The following is a 19,095-nucleotide window of genomic DNA, read 5'->3' as shown; positions in this document are numbered from 1 at the left end:
TATAGGGCAGATATTTCCAGCCCTTGCCAAAAATGTCTACAGATCTTGCCACAACATGCCTTCTTTTGTTTTATTTTCCAGGTTTGTTATGGAATTTTTCTTGATGCAATTGTTTGGATCTAATAAAGATATCCAGGTACTTGGCTGCATTCAGTTCCTTTGGTCACATCTCTCCACAATTGACCATTCCCCTTTATATATCCTGCTACCCACTGTCACTGAAAATCATTCACTGTTATGTTTTATTTCACTTAATTTAATGATTAAAATAACAATCTTCCATATCCAGTACATCCATCGTGCAGCATTACCAATATTCCCTTGAAGGAAACTGACACAAGGGTGCATGTGTACCCACACGTCAATTTTCATGCACACCAGCTTCCCCAAGCACCATACAGAGCCTGTTCAGTCTGTTGTGACAACTGCTGCAGTTCAGGTTAAGGTAATGACATCATGTGCAAGCAGTCCTCAGCAGAAGGCCTGGCAAAGGCCACACCCACTTTCAGACATCACTCATTCTGAACAACACTCATATATTCGGAACCTGTGCTTTTAATGCCCTTCTCACCAGCAAGATCAATGGCAAATAATTAATATATCCACAGAACCACCAAATGCCAATGAAAAATTCAAAAACCCTACTTTTTCAGCAGAAATGAAAATGTGGAAAATCTGCAGTGAGCACTCAGTAAGGCCTTTCTCTGCTCAAAGCAAAGGTGATTTCCTGCCACTACTTTGGCCCTTCAGTATTAATGCTTTTTTCCCCCCAAATGAAATAATTGAATAAGATAAAGTACCAACAAAAATGAAACAACTTGATGAAACTATATTATATTTTGTTTCAATATTCCTCTTTACTTAAATAATAAGCAGCTAATCTAATGAATGTCAACACTATTCACCCAGATTTTTACTTGCACGGTGCACTGGTCAGTTAACTCAGTGTGTAAACCTCCAGACCCTGACAGAACCAGCCACAGGACAGTTAAGGCACCACAGAGACAAACACTATCTGCAACTGAACTTATTGCCAATAATGAACACCACCCTTTTTGTCCCAATCCCAACAAATTAACTACAAATAAACAGTAATTTTTGTCCCTACAAATGATCTACAGATACAGAACACACTCTTGTATGTCCCTACAAATATACTCACAATGAATACAACAAATACTGAACACAATGTTATGTCCCTACAAATGAACTTACAATCAATACAACAAATACAGAACATGATCCTTTACATCAGAAGTAACAAAACTATTTAAGCTGAATAAAAATGGCAGCAAAGAAAGGAAAGGTGTGGTATAATGATAAATAATGCCCAACAACAGCATTACGGAACAAAGGAACAACCTCTGCCATTATGACTTCTTTTGATGTTCCCTGCCTCCATGAATCACACCAGCTTATCACCTGTGATCTTGGGCCATGCCCTGTGTTGTGTGCAGCTGTCCCCAACTCCATGCCAGCATCACCAGGCATGGCATGTAGCTGTGGTCACAAACCACACCCATTAACACACACAGCACATCTGACAGCATTCACTCCGCTGAGGACTCAAGCTGTCAAACTGCAGTCATCCCACTGGTGATGAAAGATGCTGGCTGTAAGACAGAACCACTGTTCTCCAATCCACCCACCTGACCTGACCTCCCACCTGACCTGTCCTGAAACCTCCCACCCCACCTGACGCCTGACAACCCACCTGACCTCTCACCACCCATGCCACCTCTTACCACACTACCTGATCTCTCACCACCCACACAATCTGACCACCGATCACCCACACCACTTGACCACCTAACCTCTGCCCACCCATCTGAACTTTGACCACCCAACTGACATTCGACCACCCACACCACCTGACACCTCAAGTGCCCATATCATGCAGAAAGCAATGAATAATGAAGTCTTATCTCCGGCACATAAGGGTTTCAGGCCGCTGTTGTGGTCAGGTGACAATGACCACAGAAAACGGCACGCCTCTTCATGGAGCAAGCTGCTGACCGCCTCCCCTCCCCACATCCTGCCACTGATGACTCCAGGCTGCTGTTGCTGTTTGCCCCCCCCCCCCCCCCCCAACACAAACAGGGTTAGGGTTGTGTCAGTGATGATGGCAAAGTCACCTTCAGGCAAATCTTTCTTCAAAGTGAGGGCCACACCCTGACATGATCAAGTTATCACTCACTGAAGTATGGATTTTTTTTTTTTTTTTTTTTAAACAGAAAAGAAAGGGGTCAATGTGTACACTATTTGTAGAGACCCTGGTGTTTACATACAACAGACTGACCTTGAATACAGTGAACAATTCTCCAGTGCGGCTCCCCAGTGACTCTTTAAAAGAGTGAAGGGTGAAGAAGAAGAAACGTGTACTGTATATTATGTGAAATGCGAGCAGGATACAGGATATCTGAAGATTTTCTAATCATTAATTAGTGAATGAAAGCTAACCATGAGAAAAGAGGACAATGATGTAGAGTATGTACAGTGACATAAGAGTCAACATCCAGCTGGAGAGAAGGGCATTACAGGAATCAGGATGTGCGACAGGTTCACACTGTAAGATGGACAGAGACACAATGCAGCAGATGACACAGCCACACATACATTGCAAGGCATGGAAACAGGGGGCGATGTTATTGCCATCATGGAAACAGAGGGCGATATTACTGCCAGGATGGAAACGGAGTGGGAGGTTAATTATAGCCACAGTGACACCTGTCAAAACTACCAGGGATACACCACTTGACTGCTTAAGAAACCCAGAAAGATTTGCCTGTGGAGGTGAACTGTTGCCATTCATCCAAACTGCCCTGAGGGGCACAGTGACAGGACCAGCACTGGAGTGACCAACAGCCTGCTGGGGCATCACCAGGGTCAACAGATGTTCAACATGGGGGGTCACAGAGGTCGGCAGCTGTTTGACATGGGGGTTCACAAGGGTCGGCAGCATTTGTCTGAAGTAGCCAACCGACAGGGGTCCAGCAAAGTCCAATGTGAAGGTCTCCTGTGAGAGGACCAGCGGGGGATACTGATGTCTGCTTCCATCACACAGCAGGGGGCCTGACACACCAGAGTGGGATGGCGTGTCTGAGGTGTGTGACACACTAGGATGGGAGTGTGTGTCAGCGTCCGTTTCCGTGCCTGCTCCAGCCCTGGCCAGCACAAGCACTGCTCTCTGTACCACCACTGGGACAACCTCAGTCTTCTAAAAAGAAGAAGTTCCCTGATTTCTTCTGCTCTGTGTCCTGCACACACACGTTTCAAGTTTTAATTATCCTTTCACTCTTATTGGAGTATGCAGGATTACTACAAAATAATGTTTTCATGCCCAGAACAAAGATATTTCTAAATGCACAACAATGTCACATAAAGTTGGGAAAACGCAAATGTCTTTTAACTCCAAAAGTGTAGCTAGGCAACATTTGCAAATCTAATCATCTTTCTTACAGCTAAAATGACATTTTTTCCTCCTTTGATCATATTACAAAAATTAAAAACCGATTTTGGAGACAAATATTTTTTTTAGAAACATATCTATTTAGCAATTGATCATAATTGAGACATTCCATTATAAAATGGAACTCATCCCCAATCACAGACATGTAACAAGCCTTACAAAGCCGCAACTCGCATGGTATTCCTTTTTGTCTCCTTGTTTATTTCCAGCTTATGATTACTACTTCGAAATTTGGAGAAGCTGATAACGTAATTATCAGGCATTTGACTTACATGTTTTTCTCTACCAAATCCACTTCTGAAATTTCAATAAAACAATGAAAGTCAGGTAAATGGAATCATGTTCACTTGTCTGTTTGCCTGAAAACCTCCCAAGTCTGTTTCTCTGTCAGTTCAATACCTATGCCTCCCCAGTTCTTCCAATTCCATCTCGGCTAATCCTATTCCCAAAACATTTCTAATTCCATTGGTTCATCCTATTCCCAACATATTTTAAATTCCACTGGTTCAACCTATTCCCTAAACATTTTTATTTCCGTCGATTCATATATTTCTGTCATGTCTGTAAAAACTCAACCTCCCCACAAATTGAACAGAATCATTAGTGTCTATAACTACTCAAGATGGAAAAATAGTCCTTCCCCACAAGGAACTTGACAGAATCATTACAGTAAATAACCTCAAAAGGTGTGCAAACACTCCCTCCCCACAAAGAACTGGACAGAATCATTACAACAGTGCAAGCCTCATGTTCGGGAAAATTCTCTCAGCATCATATGTCTGTGGTCATGTCTAATCACTGGCTTGCACTGATGACCCATCCAGCTGTTCATAGCCTGCCCACAACTGTCCTGCCCTGGTCTTCCTGCAGTCTGTGGTCAGTCCTAGTGTCAGTCATCCTTACGTGATGACAGTGTCTGCTGACAGCTGTCCAGGACTCACCTTGACAGAGTTCAGCTTGTTAATGCGAGGTCTGAAGTTGTTGGGGTCACGACGGAAGGTGATGTCCAAGGACTCCAGGAACTGGTTCATGCCATTCAGCAGTGACCTGGGCCTGAACATACACATTCATGACATATTATGCCATTCAGCAACGACACATACATCTTTATTTCATGTCATTCAGCACTGACACACACACATCCCACTTTCAGCTGAAATTGTTCTAGTGTTCCCAAACCACAGCCTGATTCACCAACTGTTTACCAGAGGAACAAGATAAAGGGGCATCAGGGGTCTGAACAGAACATACTAAATGCTATTGCCATGGGGTGTGGAGTGTTCTGCATCAATTCTGAAGCAAGAAATACTTTTTTATCAAAGCATGAAAACCATTCCAGATTACTTACTTGTCAAACTGAAAGTTGTGTTCTGGGATATTTCCACAAAAGACATGTAACTTTATAATATCCAGAAAAATGTTACAGTAATATCTATCACCATTTCAGCCATTTCTGATCTCTGTTGTGACTTTCCACCTTGGATACTTCACAACAAAAGCCTAGAATGCTTCTTGAACACTGCTCAAAGGAACATGATGGCATTCCAAACGGTCAACGGAGAGGGGATATTTTCAGTTGTAAGGTGCACTGATAAATGATGAAATTGTAAAAATCAAAATTAAAAAGAAAAAAAAAAGGATTCATTGCACACAGATGTGTAAAACTGCATCAACTGATTCAAACCTTTTTCTCACATCCAAAAACCCAAGTTTCTGTCATACACTTCCTACCACTGCCAAGTACAACTGTGCAAGCCTCATGTTCGGGAAAATTCTCTCAACATCATGTGTCTGTGGTCATGTCTAATCACTGGCTTGCACTGATGACCCATTAAAACACTTGCTGTAAACCCCAAACTGGAGTCTCAGTCCTGTCCAGAACTGAACAGAATCATTACAATCTGTTTAACACAAGATGTACTTAGCTCCCTCCCCACAAAGAACTGAACAGATTCATTGTCTTTTATTACCCAAGGTGTATAAACACACCTTCCCCACAAACAACTGATCAGTCATTACAGTCTTTTACCACAGAAGAAGGTGTTTAACACACCTCTCCCACAAAGGACTTCACAGAATCATTGCAGTCTATTACAATACAAGGTGTACAAATATCGACTCCCCATAAAGAAGTTAACAGAATCATTACAGTCTATAGCCAAACAAAGTATATAAACCCTCCCTCCCTACAAAAAAAAATGAACAGAATCATTACAGTCCATTTCCACAGGTGTACAAAACAATCTCTCCTTCCATGCCAAGTATAGCAAAGCAAGCCTCATGTTCGGGAAAATTCTCTCAACATCATGTGTCTGTGGCAATGTCTAATCACTGGCTTGCACTGACGAACCACCAAAACAAACTCCCATTGGCCGATACGTATGTTAACACTATGCCACAGGCCAAGTATCCTCCTTTTACACCAATTCAATCTCACTGATCGATTGGTTTTTGTTTTGTTTTTAATCATTGATGATCATTCTTAATCACAATCTGATTTTAGTTACTTGAATATAGTGCTTTCATGAGCATTGCACTGTCAAGTTGAAAGCTGTGTGCATGACTGGTGTCGTGTGTCAAGGTGAAAGGTGTGTGCATGACGAGTGTTGCACTGTGAAGGTCAAAGTTGTGTGCATGATGAGTGCTGCACTGTGCAGGTGGAAAGGTCTGTGACGACTCACGAGTTGGCCTTGGTGTTGATAGATGGCTCCCCCTCAAAGACCACCACACGGTCAGCCAGGTAGGTGGCCATGATGAAGTCGTGCTCCACAATGAAGGCAGTCTTCTTGGCATGCAGAACAAACCTGCACATGCACATACAATATTTAGCACTAGTCTACCAATCAGTTCACCACAGGGCAGAGGAGGATGTGACCAGGTCAGAACTCTTGCTTTTCCACAGTTTTTATTTCAAATGATTTTATTTTTCACAATAACAATGCCAGTCTGATCACTGTGCTTTTCACCAGACACCAAAAGTAATGTCTAAAGGGGCACAATGTCTCCCCCACTCTACATCCCTCCAGAAAAAGAAGTGTTGCTAATCTTTCCTCCTAATACTGCACAGAAATTCTTTTATAGTCAAAATGTGCAGTCCTTGGCTGTCCTCAGAAACAAAGTGTGGTGATGTCTGTCTCTCCCCATGAAGGAATCAGAGTGGTGCATGACAGAGTCTCATCACAGGACAGGACAAGCCATTGTAGACCTATATCATTCTGAAAAACAACACTGCTCAACAACTACTCACACCCCTCCAGTGCTTCCACACACTCCCCTCCCTCCTTCATAATTTTTTTAATCCACAAAAACCTCCCTCCCATAACAAAATCATTCACAAAGAAACTGCTCATTGTTATCTGTTACAAAAGATAAAGAGCATCTTCACTCAATGCTGCCACCTTTCAACAGTCTACATCAAGTATTATGGTGTATGAAACCAAGAATACACAAGACATGAACTGTCCAGTATTAACTGTAACAAAAAACACAGCATCTTCACTCAGTGCTGCCATCTTTCAAAAGTCCTACATCAAGAACCAACATGCACTGAACCATGAATGAAGCAAGATATGAACTACCAAGTGTTTACTGTAACAAAAGATACTGAATACCTTTAACCAGTGCTGCCATCATTCAATGGTCCAACAATAATAATCATGATGTATCAAAACCATGAATGATGCAAAACAACTCCCTATCACGTACAAGGATGCCAGAAGCTGAAGCATTGCCAGCTAAAAACAGACAAGACTATTGGGGAATGAGGCAGACATTCTGTCTTCACAGTTTCCTAGAATGGTCCATCAGCCACGCATTGCCATGTGGTGATCGCCCAAACAACCTTTCCCTTCTACATGTCTGGCTGACTGTATTCTGGAGGTTCACACACACACATTCAGGGATGGGGTGCCAATCTTTCCCAATATTCCATAGAAATTCTTTTAAAGTCAAAATGTGCAGTCCTTGGCTGTCCTCAGAAACAAAGTGTGGTGATGTCTGTCTCTCCTCATGAAAGAATCAGAGTGGTGCATGACAGAGTCTCATCACAGGACAGGCCAAGCCACTGTGGACATATATCCTTCCTCTGAAAAACTACACTGCTGAACTACTACCCCCCCCCCCCCCCACGCCCCAGTGCTTCCACACACTCCCCACCTCTTTCATAAAAAAAGATATGTAAATCTACAAAAAAATCTCCCTCCCAAAACAAAATCATTCACCAAGAAACTGCCCAGTGTTAACTGTTACAAAAGATACAGTGCATCTTTACTCAGTGCTGCCACCTTTCAACAGTCTGCATCATTATGGTGTATCAAACCAAGAATACACAAGACATGAACTGTCTAGTATGAAGTTAACAAAAAAACACTATCATCTTTACTCAGTGCTGCCATCTTTCAACAGTCCTACATCAAGTATCACCATGCATTAAACCATGAATGAAGCACGACAGAAATTCTTTCAAATCAAAATAACAGTCCATGGCTGTCCTCAGAAACAAAGTGTGGTGATGTCGGTCCCTCCTCATAAAGGAATCAGAGTGGTGCATGACAGAGTCTCATCACAGGACAAGACAAGCCATTGTGGACCTATATCTTTCCTCTGAAAAACTACACTGCTCAACAACCCACCACCCCTCCAGTATAAAAAAAAAAAATATATATATATATATATATAATTAACAAATAGTAAAGAGTGGTAACTCTCTCCATTACACAAGGTACACAACTTCAAGTCAGTGATGCTTACGCTACCGATTCAGCTAGCACACAGGTAAATAAAAGGTACACTGGAACAAACCCAGACACTCCCTCAAAAATATATATAAATAAAGATAACAGATAAACTCCCTCCCTCCTAAAACAAAACCCTTCACCATCATCACCATCTCTTTCCCTTTATAAAACTAAAAGGTACACTGGAACAAACCCAGACACTCCCTCAAAAATATATATAAATAAAGATAACAGATAAACTCCCTCCCTCCTAAAACAAAACCCTTCACCATCATCACCATCTCTTTCCCTTTATAAAACACTGACCTTTTGATGACCTTGGCAGCGTGCAGACGCTGCTCAGAGTCCAGGTAAGCAGAGGGTTCATCAATGAGGTAGACATCTGCTGGCTTCCCAAGACACAGGGTCAAAGCCACACGCTGCAGTTCTCCTCCAGACAGGTTCTGAACCTGGCGTGCACAGACACAGCTTGGTATAGACACAATTTTTCCCTACAAACACACAGGTAATACGCAGCAAGCTTTCCCCATCAAACACAAGAAATACACAGCAAGCTTTCCCATCAAACAGAAGAAATACACAGCAAGCATTCCCGACAAACACAGGAAATACACAGCAAGCTTTCCCCAACAAACACAAGAAATACACAGCAAGCATTCCCAACAAACACAGGAAATACACAGCAAGCTTTCCCAACAAACACAGGAAATACACAGCAAGCTTTCCCAACCAACACAAAAAAATACACTGCCAGTTTTGTATATGTTTTTCTTTTTATCACAACTGATTTCTCTGTGTTAAATTCGGGATGCTCACCCAAAGGAGAGCACGTTGCTACACTACAGCGCCACCCATATTTTTTCTTTTTTTCCTGCATGCAGTTTTATATGTTTTTCCTATCGAAAGGAAATGGTGTTATTTCCCCCAAGGGATTGTGGCACATTCCATTGGTGCAACTGTGGGTATGGGTAAAGAGACAGGAGGTCGACTTGTGCACTGCTGACTGGCAGGGCCGAGAAAACGCGGATCACGTCGAGGGCATTTGCGGATCGATAAAAATGGCATAAAGGCAGCACTAGTGAGTCACAGTTAAGTATGTGTAATTAAAGCTGATTTTTCTACAGAATTTTGCCAGGAACAACCCTTTGGTTGCCGTGGGTTCTTTAACGTGTGCTAAGTGCATCTCAACCGAATGACTAGCACCCAGACCACCACTGAAGGTCTTATGTATGGGGAGAAAATATCGGCGACTGAGCCGCGATTCAAACCAGCGCGCTAAGTTTCTCTCGCTTCCTAGGCAGTCACGATACCTCTGGGCCATCACTCCCACTACAGACAGGAAATAATACACACCAAGTCTTCCTCTCACTCAAACGCACATCTAGTAATATTCTCTGACGCAAAATAGCTCAGGAAATACAATGCCAGTTTCCCCCACAAAAACATGTAGTGACATTCTCTGATGCAAAATAGCTCAAGAAATACACAGCAGATTTTTCCCACAAACACATTTGGTGACGTTCTCCGATGCAAAATATCTAAGGAAATACCTATCAGATTTTCCCCCAAAACACACATGCAGTGACATTTGCTGACACAAAGTAGCTCATGAAAGCTAGAGTTTTCCTTAGAAACAAAAAGGAAATATGCAGCAAGTTTCCCCTATAAAAACACATGTAGTAACATTCTGACACAAAGCAGCTCGGGATATATATATTACAAGTTTTCCCCACAAACACATGTAGTGACAGTCTCTGACACAAAATAGCTCGGAAAAAAACATACATATTTCCATCATAAGGAGAGGAAATCACAAAGCCACTGACTTCTTGGTCCATGATGTTTTCAATCTGCAGAGGCTTGACCACATCAGTGACAAACTGGGGATGTATGTAAGCGTCACGGATCCTCTCGTGCAGTAACTGGCGCACTGTGCCCTGGTGTTTGGGGCTGATCTTCTGGGGCTTGTAGCTGACGTTCAGCACTGGTGTGGGGCCTGCACATACATCCTGTGGTTAACTATGTTATATAAAACTGTATGGTCACACATTACCCTACAGCCCCTTGTCAGTTAAAAAAAAAAAAAAAAAAAAAAAGGAACACACCTCCTGTTAGTATTACTCCAGCCCCATGTCAGTAGGTAGGACCACAGGCCTAGCTGGCCGAGAAAGTGTGACCAAAACTGACAAAATTGCTGATTTTTCCATCGTAATTTTACAATGAAAAACATTTAATAATTAAAAAAATAATGTCAATCAAAAGTTTGACTCTTCAGCTTCCCATTTCTTGTGTTGATTTGCTTGAAAGAATGATATATGAAAAGTTATGGAGCGTTAAACATGATAGCAAAAAGTCGAATCGCAACGCTCCCGGCGCCTCACACCGCCTAAGGCCAGCAGGTCGAAGTCTGCACATGTTCTGTTCACTCTCCATTCGCCAGTCAGGTAACTCGGTCAACCTATCAATAATGCATACCACTGGAAAGACGAAACCACGCGCTAACCAATGGTGCAAGGAAAATTTTGATGTTTCAATCATTCGGTGTAATTTGAGTTAGAAAAATGTCCAAATTTTCAGAACACCATAAAAAATCTCCCCGACATCGTACAAAAAACTACTAAACATCACTGGAAAGCTCATTTTTTCATGAACTCAAACCTACATTCCGTTTATCGCCGAGTTTTGCCTATGATGCAAGATTCTAATTTGCATACAACAACCCCATCAGGTCACTTCCACTGTCTTCACTCACGAAGGCGGACACAGTTGAGCATACGACGAAGCACATGTAGGCACAAACAATGGGGGAGATTTATGATATTTACAGCAAGATCAACGCATATCTCGGTAAGATCAACAGATTTCTCATTTAGTGATGATGTTTGATGATAATATATATCATTACGATTGTATGCGGCTTAGGAAAGGGGGGTTTTCAGTCACTTGCTTGGCCTCATTTCCAAACGAAGGCGCCATGAAATTGGGTCAGTGCGGTACATCCGATTTTCAAAGATTGCTTGACAATATTCATTCCTAATACTTAAACATCCTGGTAGTTCCACTCATTAGATATTTATATGATTGCTGGATTACTTTTCTGGACTACGTTAGACTTCTTTTGGTTTGTATTCATTGAGAAAACAATGAAAAAAACACAAACACACACACACACTGCACACAGAAAACCTGACCACTGAAATGAAAATTAAATGACAAAGAAAATAAGGAGACCTGAAAAAGGTAAAAAGAAATTAATAATGATCATGATAAAAAATGATATTAAACAAATACATAAATGAATATATAAAAGAGAACTTCACACACACACACACACACATTTGCTCAAATGCTTGTGTTGTAAAAATCCATGTGCACACACACAAATATAAAAGGCATTTTGAATTAAAATTTTTAAGTCATGATTATAAAGTCAGTCATAAAAAGTCATTGGTAAAGCACATGGACATCCCACTTTTTTCCTTTTCTTTTTTTTCTTTCTTTCTTTCTTTCTTTTTTTTTTTTTTTTTTACTTAGATGATGATGACATTCTGGAGAGGATGGAATCAAATCTGGTCCCATCAGGAAGAGGACATCCTATGAAGCTGCCAGACCTTTAGCCCACCAACAGAGTGTTGCTGCAGGGACTTTGCTCAAGATTCCACTGACACCAGCGCAAAGGACATACAGCCTGGACACTTCACACAGCAAGGAGAAAAAGTGGCTGTTTTTTTATAATGACAAATTTTACGTTGGGGAAGTCCTTGAATAGCCACAATAGCATTCATGACCAGCTGGGGAGACAAGAATGCATTCAAATGGCCAGATACAGTTGATTGTGATCCAAATTATTAAAAATTTGTCTTGGCCTGGAACTTGGGACATGTTCAGCACCAATGGGAGAACAAGGTGTGTGAAGGAGTTTGATGTAGTTGTCGAGAAATCCAGGAAGTGGAAGTCAGCATAAGTTTCTTTTTAATATATTTAGGTATATTTCAGACATATATGCAACTGTTACTCATAACAGGTGAGAAGGTTCATGAAATAGTGAAATTTTACATCAAGTTGGTGTATTTGGGAAAGAAAGGCAAGAGCTGGAGAGAGAGTCTGGTGGCAGGGTTGGGTAGGGTAGTGAGAATAATTCAATTTGTCAGAAACAATGCATGACATTACTTTGTATGCATGATAGTTGGTTAAGTCAGATACATCTCTGTTGGCCAATTAGAAGTGGAGATGCAATGATATGCCTGTGGTGTGATTTTGTGTAACACTCGAGCACTGACTTTCACTTCACAAATTGCAGTTATAAGTCTACACTTTTTGTTTGTGAAGATTGTAGTTCTTGCAAAAAAAAAAAAAAAAAATCAAGAAACTCTAAGTAGTGAGTTATGCGTCTGAAAGAATTTTCAGGCACATTTGGAAATTTCCTAGACTTTGGCAGGGGTGTAAAATTGGCTTTTTGTCTCATTTTGCGTGTGATTTTGACACATTTTAGGTGATATTGCTGATGAATAAAAATGATTTGGATTGTTATACACTCAATGTTTTTGTCTTTTCTGTTTGACAGTAATATGAAAATGATGTAAAATCAGTCCAAGCATTGTCAGATACATAGCGTGGACACATGGCATGTCTAAAAATCCATTTGTATCGCAAAATGATGCAACACGCACATATACAAAATATTCAAACTGGGGTATCTCAGAAAACTATTGGAGATACTGATAAGAAATTTTGCATGTGTTCTTTCCTTATTGCCTTCAATATGAGATAAGCAATAGCCAATTATATTTCAAATGAAAAAAATGAGTGGTCTTACCTAATGTCAGTAAAAAGAGAAAATACCTATGACCTTGCTATAACAAAAACATATTAAAAAAAAGAGAAAAAAAAGAGAATATATCCTATTTCCCTGTCAAGACATGTCAGTAAAAAAAGGAATATGTCCTATTACCCTGACATAACTACAGCCCCATATCAGTGAAAAGAGAACATACCTATTACCTTGCTATAACAGACATGTCAGTAAAAAAAAAAGGAAAATACTTCCCATTTCCCTGTCATAAAAGCCCCATGTCAGTAAAAAAACAAAACAAAAACGTAAATATACCTATTACCCTGTCATAACTACATCAGTAAAACGGGAATATACCTCCACTTACCATGTTGTAACAAAAGTCCCATGTCTGTAAAAAGGGAATATATCTCCTATTATCCTGTCCCTAAATACAGCCCTGTGTCAGAAAGAAGCTTGACTGATCTACACCAAACCCGTTTTCGTGTGCAGCCCCCCTCAAGTTTTTTGGGTTTTTTCTTATATCCCCACAAAGTGATTGGATATAATTTTGTTTCTTCAAATGGCAATGCAGGGAAAGCTCATACATGTATGATCTTCAAAGTCTGTTCCAGAATGTGAACAGCAATAATGTTTAATCATTGACTTTCCCACAATGCCCAAACCATGTTCGTTTTCATTTCTTTTCTTTAACAAACAAAAAGGTTCAAATCTCATTTATCTCAGTCATCAGCGGCACATAGAAATGATGTGCTCACAATCAGTCAGCAAGGACTGCACCCAGTGACAAAGACACTGACCAAATACCTCCCACTGACAACCTTCCACTGACAATTGACACCATTCCCCAACAGTTTCAGAGCATCCATACTTCAAGTTCCTATCATCCCTTCTCATCTCCCCAAACATCACTCAAACAATTTAGTCAGAACAGCAATGGATTGTGCAATGCAGGGAAAGCTCATACATGTATGATCTTCAAAGTCTGTTCCAGAATGTGAACAGCAATAATGTTTAATCATTGACTTTCCCACAATGCCCAAACCATGTTCGTTTTCATTTCTTTTCTTTAACAAACAAAAAGGTTCAAATCTCATTTATCTCAGTCATCAGCGGCACATAGAATTTGATGTGCTCACAATCAGTCAGCAAGGACTGCACCCAGTGACAAAGACACTGACCAAATACCTCCCACTGACAACCTTCCACTGACAATTGACACCATTCCCCAACAGTTTCAGAATATCCATACTTCAAGTTCCTATCATCCCTTCTCATCTCCCCAAACATCACTCAAACAATTTAGTCAGAACAGCAACGGATTGTTTAGCATGGACAACAGATTCAATTACAGTAGGACTGTGCTGAAAGGTGGAACTACATCATGTCCTGCCCACCATGCTGTACATCATGTTACATGTGTGGAAATAAACAATGTGTCTGCATGTATACACTACCTAACATGTGGAAACAAACAAAATCTCAGCTAAGCGTCAGCTTCTACTGAAATGTGTATCTTCAAATGGTTATGCAGGAAAATCTCATACATCAGTCATCTTCAAAGTCTGTTCAAGAATGTGAACAGCAATAATGTTTAATCACTGACTTTCCCACAATGCCCAAACCATGTTTTCTTTTCCAAGAAAGAAAGAAAAAAGTTTGGAGTAATCCCATTTGGAGCAACAGGAGCCACTCAGAAATCTACTTATAGGTGTTCCAAGTTCATAATGTAAAACTTCTTTAGGAAGAGAGGAGATAAATCTAAAATATCTCAACCTGTGTGGCACTAACACTTCACTCCATCCAATGATGTGCTCACAACTGATCAGCACGGACTGCACCCAGTGACAAAGACACTGACTAAATACCTCCCAGTGACAACAATCCCCAACAGTTTCTGAGCACCCATACTTCCTACAGTTCCTACCATCCCTTACTGCCACTAAATAATATGGCCAGAACGGCAGCTGTTTAGGGCAGACAACAGATTTAATCACTGACAGCAGAAATGTGCCTGGTGGGAGGGGAGGGGTGTGTGTGGGGGAACAATCCAGGCCCTGCCCACCCTCTTGTGCATCATATTACATATATGGGGACAAACACTAAATCCAGATGTGGACACCATGTTACAAGTTTAGGAACACAGTGTCAGCTAAGTGTCAACTTCTACTGAGTATTGTGTCTTCAAATGACGATGCAGGAAAATCTCATACATGTGTTTTCTTCAAAGTCTGTTCAAGAATGTGAACAGCAAAATGTTTAATCACCGACTTTCCCGCAAATTCAATTAATAATCATCCTCACCATACGTGGAGTCTTATCACAAAGAAAAGTGATCATCACAACTTAAGGACCAATGTCACAGGTAAAGATGTTCACAAATGACTAATAATACATCTTACAAGTTATAAGGTTGATCATTTAAATCAAATCTGAAAATCAGAAAACTCACTAATCCCTTATCTAACAAACATCTGAAGACCAGATTTCCAGTATCTGCATCCCTGCATGACCAGATTTCCAGTATCTGCATCCCTGCAGATTTATATATATATATTTTTTTTTTTTTTAAGCAAACTAACAATCTCAACAGTGAGGTTTCACAAATTTCTTCTCGCCTTTTCTTGGGCCTTCAGACACAATCCATGAAGCCAGCTAGTACGACCTACACACATCAACCACTATATTCACAGTCCATGTATCCAGTCTGCATATAATTTGACATCATTGACAATGTAACACAGTGGTACACGATGTGAACCTACCTCCTTCGTCAGGCTCCAGTTTCCCAGCCAGCATTTTGATGAATGTGGTTTTACCAGTGCCATTCTCCCCCAGCATCACGATGATTTCAGAATCCGTGAATTCACCGGGATTCACAGTCAACCTGAACTTGCCTGCACACACACGCAAACCATCACTAACCCCAATCACTTCACTGCACGCACATATACAGACCATTACAGATTCTAGAATCATCAAAACAAAGAAGAATAAACAGTGTATACTTTATACAGTATTTGACTTTAACTCAACATACAAATTATATATACATATGTCTAAACATCTCACTTTCACTCCATATTCAATAATTCACTTGTACTTTAGCTCAACATAATATATAATTTTCACTTTCACTTTTTTCATGATCTTGGGGTACTGACAATGTGCTGACTCACCCATTTGTTTCATCATCCGAGGGTACTCATAGCGACACATTCTCTTCACTTCCTCCTCCAGGGCTGTTTCAGCCACCTTGAAGGTCAAGGCTGTCTCGCGGAATCGCAGATTCTCGGTGGGCACAAAGCCATCCAAGAAGATGTTGATTCCTGAAACAGACAACAAACACAACACACATCAGTGAAAACAAATCCTTGGATCATGCTAACAACGGTCAACTCTTCAGGTGTAAACTGTAGCATGACCATTACATCAAAATCTAATCAACAGCAATTTTCATTCCATTTTTTTTTGGGGGGGGGGTATAGTTCGAACAGTTTTGACTGTTGTTCATAAAATCTGGATTGTATAGAAAGGATGAGTTTGCATTATACTCCATGTTTGGTGATACATATACTTAACATGTCAAACAGATGCAAACTAGGCTTATCGGTTTGCTCTGCTTGGCCAAATTTCGCATGGCTAACAGTTGTACAGAATATGCATTTTAGGGTGCAATATATTATCTGCCCATTGATAACTTCAGTGTGGTGCTGTGGTAGTCAGTGATTATCTGCCCACTGTGCACAGTTCAGTGTGGAGATGGGGCTGGTGTGCCCAGTGATCAGTGTAGTGGTGTGAAGTCAATGTATAGTGAATACAGACCTTCCCTGACGCTGAAGGGCATGGTGACGACACCGTAGGCCCCAGGCACCCCATACAGACAGCAGATGAAGTCAGACAGATAGTCCAACACTGACAGATCATGCTCCACCACAATGATGTAGTTGTCAGGACGGATCAGACTGCGGATCATCTGGGCAGCACGCAGACGTTGCTTCACGTCCAGGTAAGAGGACGGCTCATCAAACATGAATCTGGACAATACAATGACAGCTCATCATTTTTAATCTGGACAATTCGACACCTCAAACAATCTGGACAATACAACCATGCCTTATCAAACATGAACCTGGACAATACAACAGCTCATCCAACATGAGCCTGGACAATATATCTCAAATATGAATCTAACAATAAAACTGCATTAAAACATGAATCTGGACAATACATCAGCTCATCAAACATGAATATGGACAATACATCAGCTCATCAAACATAAATCTGGACAATATGACTACAGCTAATCATACACAATTCTGGAAAATACAATGGTCACCAAACAAGCTGGACAATACAACAACAGCTCATCTAATATCAATCTGAATAAAACAGCTAATCAAACATGAATCTGAAAAGAGGGTAGGGATAGAGCGCTTCTTTTAATATACAACCATCCTGGACACAGAACAGAAGACACAACTATCCAGAACGGGTCAGGTACACATGCCCCTAAGTATAATTTGGCACGAGGGCAAAAGGCTTCTTTCAAAGTCATTGCATTTCAGAGCTTGCCTTGTGCAATGTAGTATCTTTCTCTCTCTTTTTTTTTTTTAATAACACAAATACTTTAAAAAATAATAAATGAAAGAAATACAGGCAATATTTCAAAGTGGAAGTATAAAATAAAAACTTACATGTCAGCCTTCTGAATACAGACAATAGCGATGGCAAATCTCTGCAGCTCTCCTCCAGACAGGTCTTCCACATTTGTGCCCTTCACATTCATCAAGTCTGTAATAGAAAGCACAAATGTCTCACTCCACACGTCCTCAATATCCACATGCCCATGTCTGTAATGTAATGAAGACATGGAGCCACACAAACCCTTGACATTCACACATCTAGGAAGTCCAATGGAATGATGACATGGGAGTCACACCACATTCTCCATGTTCACATTTATAAAGTGTATAATGTAATGAAGACATGGAGTCATGCCACACATTCTCTCATATTCACACATACATCATGTCTGTAAGGTAATTAAAACATGAAGTCAAACCACACATCTTCTACATTCACATACTCATTATGTCTGATATGTAAAGAAGACACGGAGTCACACCACACATACTCTATGTTCATAGATTCATCAGGTCTGTAAGGATGACATGGAGTTACACACTATATTATCAATGTTATACACTCATCATGTCTAATATAAGAAAGACAGTCACACCATACACCTATGCTCATTCACCAGACCTGCCAATTGTTCTGTGTGGGATGCAACAGTCTGCAGTCAGTGTATTTGATTGTACATTCAGCGCAATCAGTCAGTGCCAGTGTGTCAAAATCACTGTGTGTTGTTGTAATCAATCCCTGTTCATATCCTGATATAGTGTAATCAGGCCACATACCCAGCTGCTCACAGACAGCATGCTGGTTCTTCAGCTCGTCCTTCTTGTCCAGCAATACCTGCACTGAGCCCTGAAACACAAAGCACATTATTCATACTTCCCATGTCACTGTAACACACATCCCACATCACTGTAAAAACAGTCTTCATGACTGCATGTCACTAACACATTGTTTACACATCCCATGTCACTGTCACAACACACTGTTCACAGCTCTATGTCACTTTGAGGACCAGACAAGAAATCTAACATTATGATAACCACAACAAAATTGTCTGACAAGACAAACCTTGACAGCCTTTGGAATCTGGTCCACATATTGTGGCTTGATCAGAGCTTTCAGGTCGTCTTCCAGAATCTTGGTGAAGAAATTCTGCAGCTCAGAGCCCCTGAAGTATGCCAGGATTTCTGTCCAGTCTGGGGGATCCTGAACATATACACACCCTGCTGTTACAGCTTCTCATTTTTTAACACCTCAAGCAATGTCATCAACAAATCACTTTCATTTATCAACGTACATACACACGCATTCTTGTCAAAGCATCTTTATTTCATAACACGTGAAGCAATGTCCACAAAACCTCCTTTTATCATTGTACATATACACCATATACCCTGTTGTTATAGCTCCTTGTTTAGTAACACCTGAAGCAATGTCCATAACACCTCTATCAG

The 19,095-nt window shown here is 40.8% G+C and overlaps 1 protein-coding gene across 1 annotated transcript in view; it reads right to left on the bottom strand.

Annotated features, from left to right (window-relative positions):
- Positions 1-539: 539 nt before the first annotated feature.
- Positions 540-19,095, bottom strand: part of LOC143298687 (ATP-binding cassette sub-family E member 1-like) — a 31,991-nt gene continuing 13,435 nt past the window's right edge. The window contains exons 6-16 of the mRNA XM_076611578.1: positions 18,710-18,847; positions 18,421-18,490; positions 17,695-17,791; positions 16,823-17,034; positions 16,177-16,326; positions 15,763-15,894; positions 10,032-10,201; positions 8,512-8,654; positions 6,151-6,273; positions 4,411-4,522; positions 540-3,257 (exon numbers count right to left, since the gene is read on the bottom strand). Of these exons, the coding sequence (XP_076467693.1) occupies positions 3,210-3,257; positions 4,411-4,522; positions 6,151-6,273; positions 8,512-8,654; positions 10,032-10,201; positions 15,763-15,894; positions 16,177-16,326; positions 16,823-17,034; positions 17,695-17,791; positions 18,421-18,490; positions 18,710-18,847 (1,395 nt within the window). The 3' untranslated portion in view covers positions 540-3,209. The remainder of the gene's footprint in view (positions 3,258-4,410; positions 4,523-6,150; positions 6,274-8,511; positions 8,655-10,031; positions 10,202-15,762; positions 15,895-16,176; positions 16,327-16,822; positions 17,035-17,694; positions 17,792-18,420; positions 18,491-18,709; positions 18,848-19,095) is intronic.

Source organism: Babylonia areolata, chromosome 24, assembly GCF_041734735.1.
Source record: "Babylonia areolata isolate BAREFJ2019XMU chromosome 24, ASM4173473v1, whole genome shotgun sequence".
Classification (NCBI taxonomy): Eukaryota; Metazoa; Mollusca; class Gastropoda; order Neogastropoda; family Buccinidae; genus Babylonia; species Babylonia areolata.
The sequence above is the reverse complement of the archived record's forward strand: the minus strand, read 5'-3'. Positions and strand labels throughout refer to the sequence as shown.